This window comes from Vidua macroura, chromosome 9 (genome assembly GCF_024509145.1).
Source record: "Vidua macroura isolate BioBank_ID:100142 chromosome 9, ASM2450914v1, whole genome shotgun sequence".
Classification (NCBI taxonomy): Eukaryota; Metazoa; Chordata; class Aves; order Passeriformes; family Viduidae; genus Vidua; species Vidua macroura.
The window spans coordinates 29,709,192-29,731,177 of record NC_071579.1 but is presented as its reverse complement, the minus strand read 5'-3'; the positions used below and the strand labels follow the sequence as shown (position 1 = coordinate 29,731,177).

The 21,986-nt window shown below is 47.2% G+C and overlaps 2 protein-coding genes across 2 annotated transcripts; both read left to right on the top strand.

The window, feature by feature from the left end:
- The first annotated feature begins 1,488 nt into the window (after positions 1 to 1,488).
- Positions 1,489 to 15,468, top strand: LOC128811371 (cytochrome P450 2J2-like). The gene is made up of 11 exons (XM_053984966.1): positions 1,489 to 1,830; positions 2,318 to 2,529; positions 4,254 to 4,544; positions 6,089 to 6,251; positions 6,884 to 7,024; positions 8,955 to 9,115; positions 9,953 to 10,129; positions 10,678 to 10,819; positions 11,390 to 11,577; positions 12,610 to 12,748; positions 13,223 to 15,468. Exons 3-11 carry the CDS (start codon positions 4,338 to 4,340, stop codon positions 13,393 to 13,395), a joined length of 1,491 nt encoding a protein of 496 aa, XP_053840941.1. The 5' UTR covers positions 1,489 to 1,830; positions 2,318 to 2,529; positions 4,254 to 4,337; the 3' UTR covers positions 13,396 to 15,468.
- A 1,493-nt stretch (positions 15,469 to 16,961) lies between these two features.
- LOC128811372 (cytochrome P450 2J2) lies at positions 16,962 to 21,986 on the top strand. The gene is made up of 9 exons (XM_053984967.1): positions 16,962 to 17,246; positions 17,745 to 17,907; positions 18,056 to 18,205; positions 18,729 to 18,889; positions 19,286 to 19,462; positions 19,706 to 19,841; positions 20,015 to 20,202; positions 20,646 to 20,784; positions 21,402 to 21,986. The coding sequence occupies exons 1-9, from the start codon at positions 17,058 to 17,060 to the stop codon at positions 21,575 to 21,577; spliced, it is 1,479 nt and encodes a 492-aa protein (XP_053840942.1). The 5' UTR covers positions 16,962 to 17,057; the 3' UTR covers positions 21,578 to 21,986.

The window sequence follows — 21,986 nt, the reverse complement described above, 5'->3', positions numbered from 1 at the left end:
CTAAAAAAGACTCCTGCCATAGCCAAGGTGCAGGTCTGTCAGATAGCCTGCTTCTAAGATAAGGAAAGACAGGGACAGCAAAGCTTTTTAAAATGGTGAGACTAGAAAATCCCAGATTTTTTTTTTCCCCAATTATTGTTTCTGATGAAAAGCTGCACTTTTTTTTCCTTAAAAATTAAAGCTTTCTTTAAAGCTGAAGACACAGCATCCCTGCCCATGGCAGGAGGTTGGAACCAGAGGATCTTTAAGTTCCCATTCAACCCAAACCATCATAGGATTCTATGGCAGCAAAAAATGACCATCCTTCAGAATTTTTCATATTAAATTCCCATTCAACCCAAACCATCATAGGACTCTGTGGCAGTAAAAACGGACCATCCTACAGAATTTCTCACATTAAGTTGTTCTAGGCAATTAATTTGAAAACTCATTCTTTATAGTTTTGCTTTAGTACAAATTTAGATTCTTTGTAAAAGCAAATTTTGTAAAAGGAGAAAAAAAAAAAAAAGAAAGACAGAGCTGAGACCAAGTTGTAGCTAAATATCAGCAGGGGACACAAGATTAATTCCAAGTCATAGAGGTCACTGTCAGTCCACTGCAGCCTTCCCCCAGGACAGTGTGAAGCTTTATTCAAAGGAGATTTTCGGAAAACCCAGGAGATTTAAATGCATAAGTTCCAAACCCATGGTGTCATAGTTTGACATGGAAGTGATTTTTTTTTTTTCAGGAAGTTGGGTTAAACCAATCAGTGGTCAGGTTTGGATATTGGCACCTGGAGTGACCACTGAAAGTATGGACACGCCTCTGAAAACACAGGGGGTTAAAAGCGAGAACTCCCAGGGGAACTGTCTCTTTGGTTCTGGTGGTCAGAGAGTGCAGACTCTCACCTGCCCAGCCATGGGCTGGGTGAGGGAGGGGAAGCCACGAGGCCTTGTCCAGGTAGGCCGAGGGGCTGAAGGTCTGGAACCGAGCCAGCTCCTGCGGATGGAAGGGTGGAGAAAAGCGGAGATGCCTTTGTTCCACCCCACAGAGGGAAAGTGACAGAGAGCCTGACGCACCTGGAGATTTGCCGGCAGAGGAGAAGGAGAAAGGGGGGGGATGATGCCCATCGTAAGAGTCAGGAATGCTGGGCAGAAATTTCAGCCCTCCAGGGAGTCTGAATTTTTAACCCTTTCCGGGAAATGAAGGCTTTATAAAATATTACTCCTCCTCAATTTGTAGTAGAAGAGAGACAGTCCAGGACCTAAGATGTTAGAAAAAGAAATTTTTAAGTAGGAAGAGATGATGGAGTAGCTTTTGGCTGGACTTTTCTTGTTAGCCATAGACTGAACCAAATTCTCCTGCAATAGAGACTGCATTTTAAGGGGATGCAGTGGTGACCCAAGGAGACCTGCTTCAGCAACCACCAGCACAGGAATGGCAAGAACAGAGGAAAGCTGAGGAGGGAATGGTGATGTCCTCTGTCTTCAGGAAGAAGATGATCTCTGTTCCTAGACCCTTGGCCCAAGGGGAAAATGGGGGGGACTGTAGTCCCAGGATGAGAAGCTGAACTGTTGTATCTTTGGGTCCATGGCAAAGCATCCTTAAAGGAGCCCTATGAGCAGTCTGTCCATGCACGGTGGTGAGAGCACTGTGACATGGAAAGGAGAGGGTCACACTGGCAGATTTTCTCCGGGCGGTTGCCATGTGTGACAGGGAAACACAGGAGGTGGCAACTGTGTTTCCTGGGGGGTTTGTGGTACAAGAGAGACTTCTCTCTCCCTTGATAGATTGAGTTTTGATTATCTGAAGGGTGGTAGTTTGATCAGGAATCCCGGGTAATGTTTCATGGTGGGTGTTTTAGAAATTAAGAAGAGGAGGGGTGTTTTAGAGGGTCTTCATCCTGAATTTATTATGTGTGTCTTTTGTAGTAGTAGGTTAATAAAGTTTTTTTTTTCCTTTGTTATTAAGCTTGGGCCTGCTCTGCTCTGTTCCTGGTAACATCTCACAGCATTTATTCGAGAAGGTGTATTTTCATGGGGGCGCTGGCATTGCGCCAGTGTCAAACCATGACATTTTTGGTTCCCTGACCAGGAAATCGAATTCTAGGCAAGATGAAATGAAGATAAGATGAAAACTGTGAGATAGGATCAAAAGGAATAAGAGCAAAGCATGTATTAGGTTATGGTGCAAATATAGAGGTAGAGGGCTAGTGTAAGTTATTGTTTTATGTAAAAGTGTGTTGAATGTAATTTTGATAATAATTTTAGAAAGGTGTGTTCTCAGAAGCGAAGGGTAGAGTGTCGTAGTTTGACATGGAAGTGAATTTTTTTTTCAGGAAGTTGGGTCAAACCAATCAGTGTCAGGTTTGGATATTGGCACCTGGAGTGGCCACTGAAAGTATGGACACGCCTCTGAGAACACAGGGGGTTAAAAGCAAGAACTCCCAGGAGAACTCTCTCTTTTGGTTCCGGTCGTCAGAGAGTGCAGACTCTCACCTGCCCAGCCATGGGCTGGGTGAGGGAGGGGAAGCCACGCGGCCTAGTCCAGGTAAGCCAAGGAGGCTGAAAGTCTAGAACCGAGCCAGCTCCTGCGGACGGAAGGGTGGAGAGAAGCGGAGATGTCTTTGTTCCCATGCCCAGAGGGAAAGTGACAGAGAGCCTGACGCACCTGGAGATTTGCCGGCAGAGGAGAAGGAGAAAGGGGGGGGATGATGCCCATCGTAAGAGTCAGGAATTCTGGGCAGAAATTTCAGCCCTCCAGGGAGTCTGAATTTTTAACCCTTTCCGGGAAATGAAGGCTTTATAAAATATTACTCCTCCTCAATTTGTAGTAGAAGAGAGACAGTCCGGGACCTAAGATGTTAGAAAAAGAAATTTTTAAGTAGGAAGAGATGATGGAGTAGCTTTTGGCTGGACTTTTCTTGTTAGCCATAGACTGAACCAAATTCTCCTGCAATAGAGACTGCATTTTAAGGGGATGCAGTGGTGACCCAAGGAGACCTGCTTCAGCAACCACCAGCACAGGAATGGCAAGAACAGAGGAAAGCTGAGGAGGGAATGGTGATGTCCTCTGTCTTCAGGAAGAAGATGATCTCTGTTCCTAGACCCTTGGCCCAAGGGGAAAATGGGGGGGACTGTAGTCCCAGGATGAGAAGCTGAACTGTTGTATCTTTGGGTCCATGGCAAAGCATCCTTAAAGGAGCCCTATGAGCAGTCTGTCCATGCACGGTGGTGAGAGCACTGTGACATGGAAAGGAGAGGGTCACACTGGCAGATTTTCTCCGGGCGGTTGCCATGTGTGACAGGGAAACACAGGAGGTGGCAACTGTGTTTCCTGGGGGGTTTGTGGTACAAGAGAGACTTCTCTCTCCCTTGATAGATTAAGTATTAATTATCTGAAAGGTAGTAATTTGATCAATAATCCCAAATAATGTTTCATGGTGGGTGTTTTAGAAATGAAGAAGAGGAGGGGTGTTTTAGAGGGTCTTCATCCTGAATTTAGTTTGTGTGTCTTTTGTAGTAGTAGTTTAATAAAGTTTTTTTTTTCCTTTGTTATTAAGCTTGGGCCTGCTCTGCTCTGTTCCTGATAACATCTCACAGCATTTATTTAAGAAGGTGCATTTTCATAGAGGTGCTGGCATTGCGCCAGTGTCAAACCATAACACATGGGAAGCACATGAGCCTATGTTCTCACTCTTGAAATTAAGCTCCTTTAACTCTCATTTGTGTAGCTCGGAGAGCCCTGGGCCCCTGCAGTGCTTCCCTTGTCTGAACCTCCCCTGACGGCTCCGGCAAAGCCAGGAAGGCTTTGGTGGGCACTGAAGGCACCCAGCCCATGCAGATGGTGCTTAGCACTTAACAGGATCAGCCCCTCAGCCGCTTGTGTGGTGTCCATCACCTCAGATGCCTCACCATCCCTGAAACTATGCGATGCCCACCACATGTGATCGGCCCCATAAGCTGCTTTCACCTCACCTCGAATGTTTGCTGTGCTGATAATCCCAGCGGGGTGTCCATATAAAGGAGCCCCTTGTTCAGGGCAAAAGGGAGGAATGCTCTTCCATAAGAAAACTGGGGAGTTGACAGAGATGTAAAGCTAAAGGTTTGCAAGATTGCTTTTGCTTGGCCAAATGTTGTGAGGTTTCAGGGTTGTTTTTGGAGATCCTGGTGTTTAAAGTTAGTTATTCAGCAGGTGGTCTGGCAGAAGCTGTATATGGAAAAGCAGCTTTCAGTCAGCTATCAGCATTTTAACTTTTTTTGTTTCTTCTACAGTAGTTGCTTACTCCTGTTTTAGCAAATGTAACACCAGAATCAAGTCCCTTCCTGGGAAGAAAACCTGCGAATTCATCAGCCAAGATGGAGCTTCAGTTTTGGCCTGATTTGGTGTCTCCCTTGAAAAAGCTGAACAGTTGGATGCTCTTGGTGGTTCTGGTCATATCTCTTTTGATTATTGACCTAGTGAAAAAGAGACGACCCAGGAATTTCCCTCCAGGGCCGCAGCTCTTTCCTCTCGTGGGAACCTTTGTGGACTTAAAGCAGCCTCTCCACCTTGCACTGCAGAAGGTAAGAGCTCAATGGACATTTTCCCTACTAACAATATCTTACCCTTCCATGACTCTTACCAGCACACTGAGAAGCAGCAAGAGCAGCCTCTGCAGAGCTGGGTATATAATAACCACATGAGATAGATGACCCTTCTTGGTTTTATCTCTCACTATCACCTCCTCTTCCAGGGCAGGAGGATGGTCCAATGGGAAAGAAATCCATAATGGAGGAAGACCTATATGTTCCTCCTTTTTCTTCCCATCTGACTGTGACCATTTCCTTCTGGACACCAGAAAGGACTCAGAAGGGCTGGGCCAGGCTGGGGGACAGGTGAAAAGTGCTGTGTGACAGCTGAACTGGTTGGAGATCACCTTTGAAAATAGTCCTGTCATTGTCTTTGCTCAGAGGCCAACAATTCACCCAATCACATCTGAAAGAAACATTTAAAATCCTGAGTTATATCCTGTGGCTGCTTCTATGTTGCAGAAAGAGGCAGTGATCTCTCTGGAAAGGTTTCCACATCCTTGGCTCCCACCATAGACAAAAAGAGAGAGATTTTATACATGCTAAGTATTCCTCTCTGAAAAGGTGGAAGAAGTTCTGGCATGCTGACTGCAAAAATCCTTTCTGGTGACTATTTGTCTCTTGCTTTTGCTTCAGACTGACACCAGCCTGTCTACCCTGGGTGTTCTCAGGCCACCAGCATGGGTTGTTCCTGAGGGAATCCTCGGGGAAGGCTGAGGCAGCGAGTTTAGGATAGTTTGTCAATATACACAGTTATTATGAAAATTAATCCCATTTATTTACAAGAACACAATGACTGAGACACCCGTTTGGTCCCAGGCTGGTTTCACGAGTCACCACAGCAATTTGGGGTGACCCTGTGTGTCCTTTCACGTAGATTCATTCTAAGAAGAGGATGAGCTCCTTGACAGAGAGAAGATATGATCCCATCTTTACCCTTATACATCTCAGAGGAGACACTAATGCCAGCAAAGTCCATGCAAGGAAAATGGCTGCGATTTGGCCATAAATGCAGTCAGGCTTAAAATTAGAAGTACATGTCTAGCAATAAGCAGTTAGAGCTCCTGTCTAAAATGGGAGAGCTGGAGAAGAAGCCACACTACTCTAGACAAAAAGTTGATGAAAGGGATAATTTGTCGTGCTTTGCCCTCAGCAGGAAGAGCCTGAGTGTGGTGACCCAGGTGGTGGGACAGAAAGGGACAGAGCAGATGCCCATCAGTTACAAAGCAAATTACATCCCTGTTACAAGCCAAACTGATGTAAACACCTGGTTGAGCCCAGGTCACACTAAATAACAAATATAAGCAATCCATCTCTCCCACACTACAGCTCTCCAGGCCTTTTTGTGCCTTCTCCAGCCTTCATGGAGTAACTGAGATTGGATGGGACCTGCATGCTTGGGTTTGGGTTTCTCTGAAGTCCCTTTGCTTCAAGCAGGGTTAAATTCAAAGTCGGATTTCCCTGTTCAAGGTCTTGGCCTGGTGCGTTTTGAAAACCCCCATCTTTTTGTTCTCAGAGGACAATGGGCTCTCTTTCAGCTTACGGGTTGGTACGGGAACATCTTCAGCGTGCAGTTTGGAAGTCTGACATTCGTGGTGGTCAACGGGTACCAGATGGTGAGAGAAGCTCTTGTCCACCAGGCTGAAACATTTGCTGATCGGCCAAATATTCCACTCCTCCAAGAAATATTTAGAGGCTTTGGTAAGCACAGCTACCGGGATTTTGGAACAAAACTTTCATCTCTTTGGAATGATAACTGTTAGAGGGAAAGAAACAGGTTGAATTCAACCCTTGTGAGCTTCACCTGTGAAAGCCTGCACGGGGGAAGGCAAGAATACTAATAATCTCACAGGGGTATGTTTTAATCTCTGTGCAATTTAGGGATGAGGATGGGCTCAAAACCAGATTTTAATGCAAGAGGAGATATAAATGCAAGCTCTCTGAAGATCGAGACACTTGCAGCGTTTCCCCTTGGTTTTCATTTCTCCTTTACTTTTCCTGCCTGGGTTGCACACAGCTCCAGAGACGGGGTGCTCCTGCCTGCAGCTCTGCCAACAGCGTGATAGTACTCAGAGTATTTTGGCTTACACCTTTTTTTTCCCACGCAAAGTGACAAAGTAGCAGATTAAAGCAAATCCATAAAGCTAGATCTTTAGCATAAGCCAATTACTCTTGAATTTTAATTCCCAGGCAAAGGCATAGCCTTTTCCACATCCACGAGCTTTGTTTGCCTTGGTTTGGGGTTTTTGTCCATGATGAATGGCCGTTTCAGAATCCTAACACTCACAAATGACCCAGAGAGAGGATTGTTCACCTGTTTTTTCCACCTACAGGGCTCATATCATCCAATGGGCACATATGGAGGCAGCAGAGGAAGTTTGCTTTAGCAACACTGAAAAGCCTTTCTGTAAATTTTGAGGAAAAAGTGCAAGAGGAGAGTCGGTACCTCGTGGAGACAATTGAGGAGGAGAAAGGTGGGGGTTAATGCACAGCACTGTGCTCAGAGCTTCCAGCTAAATGAATGATGAGAAGTAAAACTCTTACCCCAGCACAGCTCCAAACATGCAAAACATTTCTTCAACAGCTCAAATCTCTATCTTACACTTCCAGACTGTGCCTTTTAGCACTTGTTTTAGACCTCAGGCCTCCTATTTCAGTTGTTCCTTATTAATATTAAGCAAATATATACTAGGTGTTTATTAAAACATGAGTGTTTACATGGCTAAGGAAGTGTCTCGTGCATTCTGCGAAGGAATAAACGCAGCTCTCCTGCTATCAGGCACTTCCACTCAGAGGCTTAGTTAACCTCTGCTTGTCCTTGGCTTTGCAAAGTATTTTAAAACTTGTTTAGTCAGGCTTTCCTTTTGTATCACACACAGATGAAGCGTGTGCCTTGCTCTTTTATGGTCCAGCTTTTAAAAACTGCCAGAGGGATATTTGTAAGAATAATTTGTATGTTGGTACATGGGTGATGTTGCACTTCAGCTTTAAATAGAAGCAGATGGGGTTGAGCTAATTCTATGGAGCTATATATAGTAAACAAGAAAGATCTAAAAAGGAATTGTGAAATTATATACTAAACTTGCTCCATTTTAATTGCTGTTGCACTGAACAGGCCAAATACTCCATGTTGCCAATTGATTATAGTCCTCTATAGTCCTAATCAATAAACTAATTAAGCTGCTGGTTTGGGCCTTTCTTCCCATTAGTAATGACAGATAGTGATCATGTCCATCACTCTAATATCTGAGTACCAGCCCAGTTTAATTACTTTCTTGAAGAGTGGGGAGATCAGCAGTGCTGCGAGGAGTGCCTTGCATTTCAAAGTGATGTTCAACAGCATCTCAGGGCTGGACTGGGCTTGTCACTGAGATCAGTCTCTTGTCACAGCAAGTGGCTCTCCAAGCTGCTGAAATGTGCCCGAGGAGATGAAGGTCTCTGCTTAGTAGCTCTCTCAGGGAACACAGATGTGACAAGCATCACATCACACTTCACTTTATAAATGGGCTCTATGGGCACATGAGCTATTGCTGGGGTTTACAGGTGGGCAGAGATCTGCAGCCCTCTCCTCTCTCTCCTCCAGCTCCCTTGATTTCTTCATGGTGGACAGCTAAAGCCCAGGGCAATGGTATTTTTGCAGTGTGGTTGTCCTGGGCTCCCAGCCCTGGGCTCAGCTTTGAGGGACCCTCTCCTGGTGTTTAAAATTGGCACCAAACACCGGTTGGAGCAGGCAAAGTTGACAGACATAGCATGGCATGCTGCTGGTTGTTTTCCCTGGAAAATGCTTCAGACCCTGCTTGGGCAGCTCAGTGCTAATGCCACTGCCTGCCAGCAGCCTGGGCTGGAAAAACGATGGGATGTCCTGGCCCACAGTACCCAGGTTCCAGTGGGATGCTGGAGGTGATGGGGGTGGTGGGTACCCCAGAACATGGGCTGAAACCTGAGCACCACCATGGGTGAGAAGCAGGTCTCACCCAGATTCACAGCTGTGGATCTGGTAGAGAACATGGTTTTGACTGAGACTCAACAGGAAAAAAGAATGAAAGCTGTCTTTAGGATCATAGAATCATGGAGAGATTTATGTTGGAAGAGATCCTTAAGTTCATTGAGTCCAAGTATTAACCCAGCACTGCCGTGTTCACCACAAAACCATGGCCCCAAGTGCCACATCCACACACCTTTCAAACACTCCAGGAATGGTGACCCCACCACTGCCCTGGGCAGCCCCTTCCAAAGCCTGCCATCCTTTCAAATGAAGATATTTTCCCTCATATCCAGTCAAAATCTCCTCTGGCACAACTTGTGGCTGTTTCCTCTTATCCCTTGTTCCTTGGGAGACAAGACCAACCCCCACCTGGCCACAACCTCCCTTCAGGCAGTTTCCTTTCCTTTTCTTTCCTCCAGGACAACCCTTTGACCCTCATTACAAAATTAATAGTGCTGTTTCGAACATCATCTGTTCCATAACTTTTGGGAACCGCTTTGACTACCATGACAACCGTTTCCAGGAACTGCTGCACTCCCTGGCTGAAACGCTGCTGCTCATCGGAAGTTTCTGGGGCCAGGTAAATCCACTTGGATGTTTTTCCAGCTTCAGCTCCATGTAACAGCTCAGAAACTGGGGTTTCTAAGGCACTGGTATAATCTGCCTTTTCCTGTAGAAAAATAGCCATGTTTAAAGGAAAATGACCAGGAGAATTGTTTTACATTAGATTGGATTTATACACAAAGTCTATCAGGAAAGCAAGGAAGTAAGTTAAAATTATTGGGATGAAATGGATGGAAAAAAAAACTACTACAGGATTGTGAAACCAATCTTATTCCTGATATAACCAAAGAACAACAGGAAAACCTTAAAAGAATCTGTTTCTACAAAAAGAAGAACTAGTAACACTATAAAAATTCCTAACTTTTCCCACACGCATATCCCAGCCAGTTTCTTAAATAACTTCTATTTAAGAAAAAAATTGAGATACCAGGTTTAGAAACAAAATAGGTGGATTTGGTGATGTATTTTCTGCGTGGCCACACACCATGGTCTGATCTCTGTCCCCTCCATGGGGACACACTAAGGGGCTCATCTGCATCCACCTCACCTGTGGCCACCTCACATTAGGGGGCAGCTTTAGCCACTCAGTATTTGAGAACTTTATTATCAGCAAATATCTGTCCAATTCTTATCTTATTTGCACCTGTGTAAGTAAATTTGTATAATTGTATCATTTGTATATATATTTATATATATATAAATTTGTATAATTGGACTGTTATAGCAAGGATGATTTTTTTCATGGTAGCAAGCAGAGTTAATAAATTAATTGAGAGTCTCATCCTCTCAACTATGATACCTGCTCTTTTCTAACTCAAAAAATGCTCTTTTACTCTGTTTGATTTCTTACCAGCTCTATAATGCTTTTCCTTTGATCATGAGATGGTTGCCAGGACCCTTCAGGAAAATCTTCAGGCACTGGGAGAAACTTCAATATTTTGTGAAAGGAGTGATTGCAAAGCACAAGGAGGATTTGGACCAGTCCGAGGCAGGAGATTATATTGACTGTTACCTGAAGGAAATAGAAAAGGTAGGAAGTAAATAACTAAAACCACCTAAAGATTAACCCATAGAATGAGCAGAGAAGATTCAGGGCTGTTTTGTCAGGGGAGCTCTTGCCTCACACATTGCCTTTCCCTCCCTACCTCTGCCACATCAAACTTTAGCAGCAGCAGAAGCCTGATCACGTAGAAAACACACAGATTTTTTTTTTTTTCCATTTGAAAGGATTTACACTTTGTCTTCTTCCCTTTTTCGTTCTGTCACACGGCGTAGGAGGACTCTCAGGGAACATGTTCATGTTTCTGTGAGCACTCACACGCCTGTGTTTGCTATTGTGAAACTTGACATTTAAAAATGCTACCTGCTTTCAAGAGCCACTCTACAGCAACCAGGGTGTCTTTCAAAACAGTCCATAGGGCTTGAAATCCAGTGAAAGTAAAGGCTGGAAATTTCCAAGTCCAGGTGTAGATAATAAAGGAGCAGTAGGACTTCAGTTACGCACAGGTGATTTTGGATTGGGTTTTAAAAGCATCCCCTCCAGAGTGAGAGCTTTCATTGCCATGTTTTTCCTCCAAGTTTAAGGGTGACACCAGCTCCTATTTCCATGAGGAAAACCTGCTGTGCTGTACCTTGGACCTGTTCTTAACTGGGACTGAGACAACAGCGACCGCCATCCGCTGGGCTCTGCTCTACATGGCCGCGTACCCCCACATTCAGGGTAGGGCCACTCAGGGGTCCTTTGCTTAGCCCAAAATTAGGTAAGGGAACCTCAGGGAACAGAGTTATCCCAGCTCTGCCACATCTTGGATATGCCTGTGCCGCAGGTATCCTCTTGGGAACCTTTTGAAGACAAGTCTTAGGAGAAGCTGTTGAGGGAACTGGGAGTGTTTAGCCCAGAGAAAAGGAGGCTCAGGGGGGACCTTCTTGTGCTCTACAAGTCCCTGAAAGGAGGCTGCAACCAGGTGGGGGTCGGTCTCTTCTCCCAAGAAACAAGTGATAGGACAAGGGGAAATGGCTTCAGGTTGTGCCAGGAGAGGTTTAGGTTGGATATTAGGGAAAAATTCTTCACTGAAAAGGTTGTCCATCCCTGGAACATCTGCCCAGGGGAGTGGTGTAATCACCCTGGAAGTGTTCAAAAGGAGTGTGGATGTGGCACTTGGGGACACGGGTTGGTGGTGGCCTGGCAGTGCTGGTTCAATGGTTGGACTTGATCATTTAAGAGGGCTTCTCCAACCCTAACAATTCTATGAAGAGGGGTATTTTGAATTTTCTTTTTTGCTCCCTGTAGAGAAAGTGCAGCAGGAGATCGACGCCGTGGTCGGGCAGTGCCGGCAGCCCTCGATGGCCGACAAGGAGAAGATGCCCTACACCAGCGCTGTGCTGAGCGAGGTCCTGCGCATGGGCAACGTGGTGCCGCTGGGGGTGCCCCGCATGGCCACCAGCGACACCACCCTGGCCGGCTTTCACCTGCCCAAAGTGCGTGGGGACCACTGGTCTTCAGCCCCTTTCATCCCACCACCTTTCATCCCACCACCTTTCATCCCACCAGCCTTCATCCTAGTGACCTTCATCCCACCAGCTTTCACCCCACCAGCCTTCATCTCACCATATCAGGGTCTTCATGGCTCAAGCCCCAAATCTTACCTGGAGGGGAACCAGCCAGCAGGATCTTATAGAAATATCACAACTACTTAGAAAATATGAGCCCTCCTGATGGATTCTGTGGGGCTGTTATGGGTCTTGCGTCCTTACAGAGGAGAATTGTGAGAGCCTCATGGTGTTGGCTGTAATTGCCAGTTTTAAAAGGTTTATGCCTTAAATTTTGTAAAAGACACCCTCTACACGTTATGGGAATAGAGGAAACATAGGAAAGCAAACAGTTTGGGTTTGTTACTTCTACACAATATTAATAATCACCTATTAAAATTAGGAGCACTTGATGAAAGGCAGGTAATGAGTATTGTTTCACACACACTGTTCTGCAGTTTACAAAAGCAAATTACAAAAGAAAATATGGGATTTATATATAACTGGTCTCTTCCCTCTATATGACTGGTTGCAATGAGGCAAATTTTAAAAATCCAGGCATTTTCCTCCACATTGATTAGAATATTTCTCTTGCTGATGGAGAATGTGGAGATAAACCAGATCAGTTTTATTTATTAAAAAAAAAAAAAACACATTTAAACAAATCAATTGACAATTACTTGATTAAATTGCTTCAAGGTCCTATGAGAATGCAGTGCTACCAATTTAAACTTGGTTTGCATTAACATCACCTGTTACTGCAGCTCAGGATGCAGATCAACGCTCGGTGATCTGTAAAGGCACACAGAAGTGAACAATCCTGCAGGCTTTCACCCTCATTTAATTATATAGCTAATGGGGGGAAAAAAAGCCTGTTTTGCCCTTAAAACTGTGTCGTTTACAGAGCTAATAATAACCCAGTCTGACAACACGTGGGGTCCCCTCTGCCGCGTAATTGCCCCTTTTCTCCACCTCTCGCAGGGCACCACCCTGATGATGAGCCTGACTTCAATAATGTTCGACAAAAACGTGTGGGAGACTCCAGACACCTTTAATCCTGAACATTTCCTGGAAAACGGCCAATACAGGAGGCGGGAGGCTTTTCTGCCCTTCTCTGCAGGTAGGATGAAGGATGGGGAGGTGGCTTTTCCTTTTGCAAAGCTTTTATTTTTTTTCCCCAAGACACTGCTTATAGAATAGGGGGTACCACTCCTGTCCAGCTTCCAGCCCATCCCCACAGTGAAAATCCCAGTCACAGTTAATAGAGGCTGCTCGGAGAGGGGAGGAAATCAATTTGTTACTGCAGGATAAAAAAAAAAAAAATAAAAAAATACGTTTTTTTTCTTCTTGCACAAGTTACATAACTGGGTTGTTCAGACAGTTTCCGCTCCTCCCCTCTCGGAACAGGCGCAGTTTGCTCAGCAGTAAACTTCTGGGGAAGGTTTGAGCAGATTGTGTGGGTGAACATTGCCACCTAACCTTCCCGGGAAGAAAAGCTGCCGCAGCCTGTGCAAGGCGGCGTGGGCCAGAGGAGGCTCGGAGCTGGCTGGAGCTCGCTCGGGACTCTGTTGGGTTATTTGTGCTCCTTTTCCAGGCAAGAGGGCTTGTCCCGGGGAGCAGCTCGCCAGGACCGAGCTCTTCATCTTCTTCGTGGCCCTGCTGCAGAAGTTCACCTTCCAGGCCCCAGCAGCGCTGTCCTTCGCCTTCACGCTCAGCCTCACGCGCTGCCCCAAACCCTTCCAGCTCTGCGCTGTGCCCCGCCACTGAACCAGGCCTGGAGCTGCCCCACAGCCCCCCGCGGCCTCACAAACTGGGAAATCCCCTTCTCCTGACGACCCCAGAGATGCTGGGCTGAAATGATGGGTCCTGGAGGTCCAGAACCTGCCGGCATCTGGGTGGTAGGGGAAGGGATCAAGGGCCGCATGCCGCACGCTGCGCAAACACAACCCTTGTGGCTCTTCCCTTCACCTCGTTCCTGCTCCCTGCTACCAGTCTGACAAAATGCATGAATTTAAAAGCCTTATTACCTAATTTCCACTGTCAGCAATTCCCAGGAAGTTGTTGCATCCTGGGACTGGGTTTAGGGGTTCTGGGATTAGGGGTTCTTATTTGTGTTAGCTAGCCGAGTCCTTGTACCCCCGTGCTTCCCCCGTGTCGTTCCCCTCTCCCGCGGTGTCTGGCCCCAGGCTGCCTGCCCGTTCAGAACGCCGCAGGAAGGGAACGAGCCAGCTGCAAAAGCATGGTTTGGTGTTGACTTTTCCATAGGGAATATGTCCCTCACAGCTTAGCAGACCCTAATGCTACAGCACCCAAATAGCCAAGGGCTCCTGAGGTGTCCCTGCTCAGAGAGAGCTGCTGGCCTTGGACACAAGCTCTGGACTCATGACTCAGCATCAGTTTGGACTTTCAGGTGACCACAGCCAATCCCGAGCCTCAGCTGGGCTTGGGCTCAGGGTGGTGGACACTCCCTGCAGCACCACATTGCTGCTATGTGATGGAAATCGCAGAATCAAAGAATAGTTTGGCTTGAAAGGGACATTAAAGATCAGCCCCTCTGCCATGGGCAGGGACACATTCCACAAAATCAGGTTGCTCCAAGCCCCCATCCAGCCTGGCCTTTTATCCCTGGACACTTCCAGGGATAAAAAATATCTAAGCAGAGATCTCTGCAGCAGCAGCAAGCATTTTTTTGAATCTCAAAGAGCATATGGGAATTTTAATTAGGAGGCTACAGGGGAAGAAGCTGTTTCTACCAAAGCCCAGCCCAAGTGGGATGGCACAAGGAGCTGTGCTTCCAGCAGATCTGGAAGGGCTATAAAAATATGATACAGCAATTTTATATTAGAAAAGCAAAAGGTTTGTGCTAGTAAAATACAAATCAGAAAAGCTGCAACAAAATAATCCTCTGGGGCTGCTGGGGAGCAGTTCACCTGAAGCACAGCAGAAAGGGAACAGCAGAGAGTGTTGGAAGGGTCGTGCCCGTGGCGGCTCAGAGCCGGCCCTCAGGAAGGAAGTGTTGGAACAGTGGCTTTGTGGTGGGAAGTCACGAGTTCAGCACTTCCCCCTCTGCTTCTGGCAGAGATTTGTGTCTGTGTGTGACCAGCATAGGCATAGTGGGGGGCCGAGGAAGTGGCTGGGACAGGGCACCCTGCATGATGGACACAGCTTCTTCCTATGCCAGGCCTCTTTGGATAAGAGTTAATTAAATGTGCAACTTGGAGAGAATTTTTCCATTTATGTGACCAGGCATTTGGGCTTAGAAATGCTGTCTCCTATGTGCTTCAGTTTGGACTATAGTCACAGCAAAGATTCTTCTTCTTGGTTTGGTTTTGTTTTGTTTTGCTTCTTACCTTTCATAAGTGACTTTTCTGTGGGTACCCACGTAGGATATGGTCTAGTTAACAGGAAAAGAGGATTACATCGAGTTTCATTTCCACTGGTTTTCTCCTCTGTCCCCGGCAATAGCGGCTTTGCTGCGGTACAAAGCAATCCCTGTGCAGTGGCAGATTTATGCCACAGGGGAGAGTCCTCTGCACATCACATCCCTGCCACGCCGGGCACACGGGGATTCTGTCACTGAGCTGTCCTTCCGACTGATCACTGTAATCCTATTGCATTTTTAATTATTGTTTCACAGTCACAGGCTCCCATGTTGTGTTTTTGTCTTTGTAAAGAAAACATAAAAGATACAGGGACTTTTTTTTACCTATGAAGTCTTCAATGGAACTCGGGACTAGGAACTGGTTTCTCTCTATTTTTGTGTTTGTTCTGCTGTAGGTCTGACCTCTGGCTTGTTGCACTGGCTTAGCAAATAAATATTGATCTCATTTGATATCTTGATCTCATTTCCAGCTTGTGTTTCTTCATTACGTTGGGGTTTCCTCCCCTACTCCTGGAAAGAATAAATGATTGAAGGCATCTTCTTTCTTTTTTTTTTTTCTCAATTAAATGCAATGGTGCCATACCTTAAAGGCAGGAGGCATGAATTTGTTTAATTTTCAAATGGATCCTTTTCATGTTGGCGAACACATGCATCTCCAGGGACTTATGCCTAAGTTTGCTTAAAAGCCAGAGGTGAAAAGAGATATTCTCAAAAACAGGCCTCTCCCCTTAAAATTCCACAGTAAAACAGAGATTTGACTTTTCCAGCTTCCCAAGTGTAAGGTTATGGAGAACATGTGTATGGCATCACTACAGTGGCTCTGCTGCACCTGTGTGCCTTGTCATCAGCACTAGACAATCCCAACAGCCACAACTGATGAGCCCAAAAGAGACAAAAGGAGCCCAAAACGTCCCCCAGAGCAGGAGGTGGCAGCTGATGACTGCAAGGGGCCGTGACAGAGCCATGTGATGCAAGGGCAAAGTGCTGCTGCTCCCCACTTCTTTCACAGTAAAACACAACAAACACATCAAAATTCCACTTGGTCCATGTGCATGAACACCTCCCTAACCCAGAGCTGCTCCTGGGTGGGAAAACGAGGCACATTCTGCTGCCAGCTCCCACCAAAGGGCCCCAGCCTGCAGAGCTGGGCATCTGCATCGGCTTCTCAGCACCTTCATCAGCTCTGTGGGGCTTTGGGAGCAGCTTCATCGTGGGCTATGACCCAAAGGACAAGGCAAGTGGGAAGGGATGGCTGGAGGGCTCAGGGCATGGCCAGAGCCAGCTGCTCTGCCTGCACTCGTCCGGTGATCAGAAAATGCTGGTGCTCAGGAGCCACTGAGTTCCGGGACAGCTGTTCGCTTTCAGCCCACGTCACCCGGACACATGGAAACACGAAACTGAGTCAGATGATTTGTGAAAGGTTTTGCAACCTTATCTCAGATATCCCCTGAGACCTGGGGCTTGGCCCAGGACTCCTCATACGAGGGAGTGAGCTGCTGTAAACAAGCAAAGCACAAGGCCCTCGGAGCAGCTGGAGACTCCCTGGCACTGAGAAGCTGAAACTGGGATGTAGCACGGTGAGGACACCTGGGAAGGAGGGCACAGAGTCATCCTGAGAGATGGGTTTGTGGGAGCTGCATGCTGAAACTGCCAGGTTTTAATCTCGATCCCACAATGCTCATTTCTGTCCTTTAGACAAGGGCATGGAGCACTGGGGTTTGCTAAAGCACTGAGGGGAGGCTGGAGGGGAAGGGGGAAGCTGGGGGTGTCCTGGTTCTTGGTGGGTTTGTTTTAAATCAGATGAGAGGAAATGTTTCAGTTTTATCAAGGAGTTTAATCTTTTCTGAAAGCTGGGAAAGTAGGAATCTGAATGTAGCCTTGAGAGCAGGCAAAAATAGCCACTCCTTGCTGTCCTGTGTTTGCACCCACAGCTTTGCCAGCACATCACCCATCTCCCCCTGGCCCTTGGGGCCTCAGTGGTGCCCTGTGAGCTCAGCCTGCCTGACCTGCTGTGGGACACGTCCCTGCAGAGCCGCACCATCCAGCCATGCTGAACTTCCTCTGGGACAGCATCTCCCTTCAGACATTCCTCATCTTTCTCTTCATCTTCCTGCTCATCGCAGACTACATGAAGAACAGAAATCCAAGGAATTTCCCTCCCACCCCCTTGCGCCTTCCCTTTCTGGGGCACATCTACCTCTTAGACTTCAGAGATCCTGCGGTCACAGTGCAGAGGGTACGTAGGTGGTGAGCAGCATGGGGAAGGGATGGAGGGATTGCAGCTACACATCCCTGGCCATGCAGGGAAAGGGATAACCCAAACCCCACAGGTAGTGAAAGCAGGCAGGAGGTTTGCCCTCATCGGTGACATTTACCTGAGTACAAGCAGGGTGGAGTGATTCCATGGGCAAAGGTCACAGCACAATCACACAGGTGCAGTCACAGATGTACAAACCCTGCAGGTCCAAGTGGGGGCTGGAATGGGGTGAAACAAAAACTGGACTGAAAAATCAAACCTGGTCTACTTATTTATGGCAAATTAACACCATCTCCTGGTCACTGATTCAGGAAAAGAGGAAAGAAAAAAGACTGTGCCCTCAGACAGAGTGCACACATTCTGCCTCCCCTCCCACTCTTCCCTTGTCTTTACCCATGTCCCCTGACAGGGGTGTCCTGGTCTCACCAGGAACATTCATTGCAAATGAAAACCCCTTTTATTTGTGTCCCCCCCCAGCTAAGTAAAAGATATGGTGATATCTTCAGCATACACATGGGCAGCATGAAGTTTGTGATGGTAAATGGGATGCGGCTGGTGAAGGAAGTGCTCGTAAACCAAGGGGACAAGTTCATGGACCGCCCTGACATTCCCATCGACAAGGAGATCTTCAGCAAGATCGGTGAGTTATTCCTCAAGACGTGCCTCAGCTGTGAGGTCCAAGCCTTGACCCTGCAGAGGTCTGAGACAGCTGGAGACAAGGCAGAGCCCTGGAGCTTTTCTCCCTCAGCTGGGGATCAGTCCTGGCTCACGGAGAGTGTTCCTGCCAGGACTGATCTCCTCCATCGGGCACCTCTGGAAGGCACAGAGGAGGTTCACCCTGACCACGCTCCGAAACTTCGGCCTGGGGAAGAGGAGCCTGGAGGAGCGCATCCAGGAGGAGTGCCGACACCTCGTGGATGTGTTTGGGGATGAACAGGGTGAGTGCCACGGCCCTCAGCAGCTGTGAAGGCAGGAACTGGCAGGGCCTGTTATAATTTCACTGCATGCTGAAAAATACCACACCTTGCAAGCGGTATTTTATACAACCCTGCCAGCATCCCTGCTCCTTCCTACAGGTGCTTTGCCTTCCAAGTGTCTGGGGAATGCAGCCAGGCAACACCCACAGCATTGTTCACAGCCCACCTTTAGCCTACTCCTCTCTGGGAGATACTGCATGTGCATAAATGCTGATGTTTCCAATGAAGTCAAATGACATCCTACAGACCTTTGCTTTCCAAAGTAAACAAACATCTCCATAAGCTGATTGAACTGGGACCACTGGGGTTGTCCTGCCTTGGCCAGCTCATGGGGTCAGCCAGGCACCCCAGGAAAGCACTGATATAGGACAGTGCCCATTAGGGGCCATTAATTTAATTCATATTTCTTGACTACTTTACCTCTGACGTGTGTTTTCTTCTTTTCTGAGAAGAGTGGAAGAGAACTGATCTTTTTCTTCTCCAGGGAATGCTTTCAACCCTCAGTTGAAAGTCACTAATTCTGTTGCAAATGTCATCTGCTCTCTCATCTTTGGCAATCGGTTTGAATACCATGATGAGGATTTCCAAAGACTGCTGAAGATGATGTACGAAATTACTGTCCTCCATGGAGCCGTCACAAGCCAGGTACAGCCCTCCTGCCACCAACCCAGGGCCATAGTTTCTTCTCTGGAGTCAACCTTAAAAGTCACAGTGTTGTCATCACCAAGCTGTCATTCCCTATTCCTTTGCACAGGGTAGATTTGCCTGTCATTTCTTTCTTCCTTCTGTTTAAGTTGTGCCATGCTCACGCTGCTCTCTCCCAAGCAAAATCACTTTTCTTGCCCAATGTTTGCCAACCTGCCCGCTGAAATAGTGGGTAACACACAAGTTACCCCATAATGAGAATTCTGCTCTTCTGGAGCTGAGCTGTTTCCACCAGCTCCAGAAATTCAGCAAGTACAATCACAGGCTAAAGTCTTGATGTCAGAAGAGTTTTTTAAGTCCTTTATTCAATTTGTCTTTCTCCTTTTGTGTTCAAAGCTGTACAACAGTTTCCCATCTATAATGAAGTACATACCTGGAGCCCACCATACCATTTTTAAAAACTGGAGGTTATTGAAAACATTTATGCAAGAGCAGATCAACAAACACAAGGAGGACTGGAACCCCTCAGAGAGCCGGGACTACATTGACAGCTACCTGCTGGAGATCTCCAAGGTCAGCAATGAGGAGAAAACCCTCCTGGAGTGGGGCTTAGAAACCAGAAGGGGTGGGATTCTCTGAGCTGCCTGTGTGGCTTTTTATGAGCTCAGGACAGACATCAGGTTCAGGCCATGCATCAGCAGGATGGGGATGTGAGGGGTCAGCAGCATCTGCCAAAATCCTTGGTGTGGTCTGGACCCAGTCTGGTGCCAGGACACCCTCACTGTTCCTGTGTCAGTAACACACCTTCTCCTGAAGGACCATGACAGTGACACCTTCCAGGAGGAACACCTCATAGCCTGTTCACTCGACCTGATGTTTGCTGGGACTGAGACCACATCCTCAACTCTCCGCTGGGCTTTGCTGTTTATGGCCACGCACCCAGAAATTCAAGGTACAATTAACAAAAAGGTGTTTTGCCTTGCTTTTATCCCTCACAGCTTTGTGAGAGACCAGTTGGGAGTGTCCCCACACTCACATAAGAAGTCCCTGGGTAGACCCTTACAGCAATAACCTTGTATTGTTCCAAGGGTTTTTCCCCTGGGCTCATTGCTGCTCTTTCCCCAGCCCGGGTGCAAGCCGAGATCGATGCGGTCATCGGCCAGGCACGGCCACCAGCCCTGGAGGACAGGAACAACCTGCACTACACCAACGCTGTCATCCACGAAGTGCAGAGGAAAGGCAACGTTATCCCTTTCAATGTGCCAAGAATGGCATCGGAGGACACCTACGTGGATGGCTACTACATCCCAAAGGTAAACTCCAGCGTGCTGCGACTCCAGGGACACTCCCAGCTCCCCAGACACGGTGCCAGGCCACGTCCCTCCTGGGCAGACACTGTCCCTGCCCTGTCCAGAGTTCACTCCTGCTGAATATGGATTTTTGCCATCCAATGTTCTCCAGTTCTCCGAAGAGTGCCACGCCCCCACACGTGCCTTTGAGGCTCCCAGCTCCTGCAGGGACTTTGGCCCAAGATTACAACAATGAAAACGATGCTGATGAGGGAAAATGCAGTTATGTAACTGCACCTCCAAACAGACAAGAAGTAGAAAATCCGGGCCTGCAGTGGGGTGTTGCACAAATAATTTCAGTAGAATTTGACTAAGGATGTTTTTCATGGAGAGGAGACTGGAAGATAAAACTGCCCCTCCTGCTGTCAGTGCCAAAGAAAGTGTGATTTATTGTTTTTTCCTCTTAGGGCACTGCTATAATGGCAAATTTAACCTCTCTGCTGTTTGACAAGAATGAGTGGAAAACCCCTGATACTTTTAACCCCGAGCATTTTCTGAAGGATGGGAAGTTCTGGAAAAAGGAGCATTTCCTACCATTTTCTTTGGGTAAGATTTGTTGAATTATGGTGAACGTGTGGGCTTGGGTTTCTAACTGCAGGGCGGAGACAGAGAGGAAAACAGCAATGGAAAGGGCAGATGCACCCTGGAGGTGCTGCTCAAAATGCTCCCATTGCCTCCCCAAAGAACCACAACCACACTTGGAGCCCTTTTCTATCTTTCACATGCACAGTAGAGAAATGAGGATGAATAAAAAAACCATGTAAATTCCAGAGATCTTAGGAACATCTTCACTGAGGCCATTGCTCTGCTCCCTCATGCTTGGGCTTCACTGTTGCCACTAAAGGGTTCCCCAACCAGCAGCTTCCATGGGGAAGTTGCTTTTAGCACCTGCTTCCCACACCAGCACCACACATCTCTGGTAGCTCTCTTTGGTGAGCTGTCCCAGCATGGGCACACCCAGGTCACGCGTGTGTGTAAAAAGTCATGCAGTCTGGGGGCAGACCTTGCTGTAATGCCAAAGTATTATTGGGAAGCTTGGTTTGGGTTGAAAAACTCACGCAGCAATGGGGTAACACAGCTGGACCACGGTCCTAAGGGCAGGCAGAAGCATTTTCAGCAGCAAAAGCTCAGTCTGAGGATGCTGTGGGTTGCTGTCTCCACAGGGAAGCGTGCCTGCCTGGGAGAGCTGCTGGCCCGTTCCGAGCTCTTCCTCTTCTTCACCTCCCTGCTCCAGAAATTCACCTTCCAGGCACCCCCGGACACCACACTCAGCCTCCAGCCCATGATAGGCATCACAGTGGCCCCACAGCCCTACAAGATCTGTGCAGTACCTCGGTAGGGAAGCCTTGGCCACCATCCTCACATGGAAAATCCTTTGTCAGGGGTGCTGAAAACAAGCCCTTGACAGCTCTAGGGGGAGGCTGGGTGGTTTATTTCTTTCAAAGCAATTCTAAAATATTTTTTTTTCCACAATTAGACATTGCACTCTGTATCCCATGATGTGATGATCATGGGATCAGCCTAGGAATTTCCAGGGCCTTATTAGGCTTGCCCTATGGCACTGTAAATTAATGAGGGGTTTGGGGATTTCCTAATTTTGTGATGGATGGCCATGGTTCACCTTGGCAAAATGAGGGACACTTTAGAGACTGCACTGTTGAGCCACCCACTGTGGCTGGGTGCAGTGGGAGAGCAATACCAGTTATAACATTAACACAAGTATTAATTTGACATTTTCTTAATATGAA

Coding starts and splice junctions, on each gene's coding strand:
- LOC128811372 (XM_053984967.1), top strand. CDS start 17,058: ATGCTGAACTTCCTCTGGGACAGCATCTCCCTTCAGACATTCCTCATC. Junction 17,908..18,055: donor GGAGATCTTCAGCAAGATCG/GTGAGTTATTCC, acceptor TGTTCCTGCCAG/GACTGATCTCCTCCATCGGG. Junction 19,463..19,705: donor ACCTGCTGGAGATCTCCAAG/GTCAGCAATGAG, acceptor CTTCTCCTGAAG/GACCATGACAGTGACACCTT.
- LOC128811371 (XM_053984966.1), top strand. CDS start 4,338: ATGGAGCTTCAGTTTTGGCCTGATTTGGTGTCTCCCTTGAAAAAGCTG. Junction 9,116..9,952: donor TCGGAAGTTTCTGGGGCCAG/GTAAATCCACTT, acceptor ATTTCTTACCAG/CTCTATAATGCTTTTCCTTT. Junction 12,749..13,222: donor TTTTCTGCCCTTCTCTGCAG/GTAGGATGAAGG, acceptor CTCCTTTTCCAG/GCAAGAGGGCTTGTCCCGGG.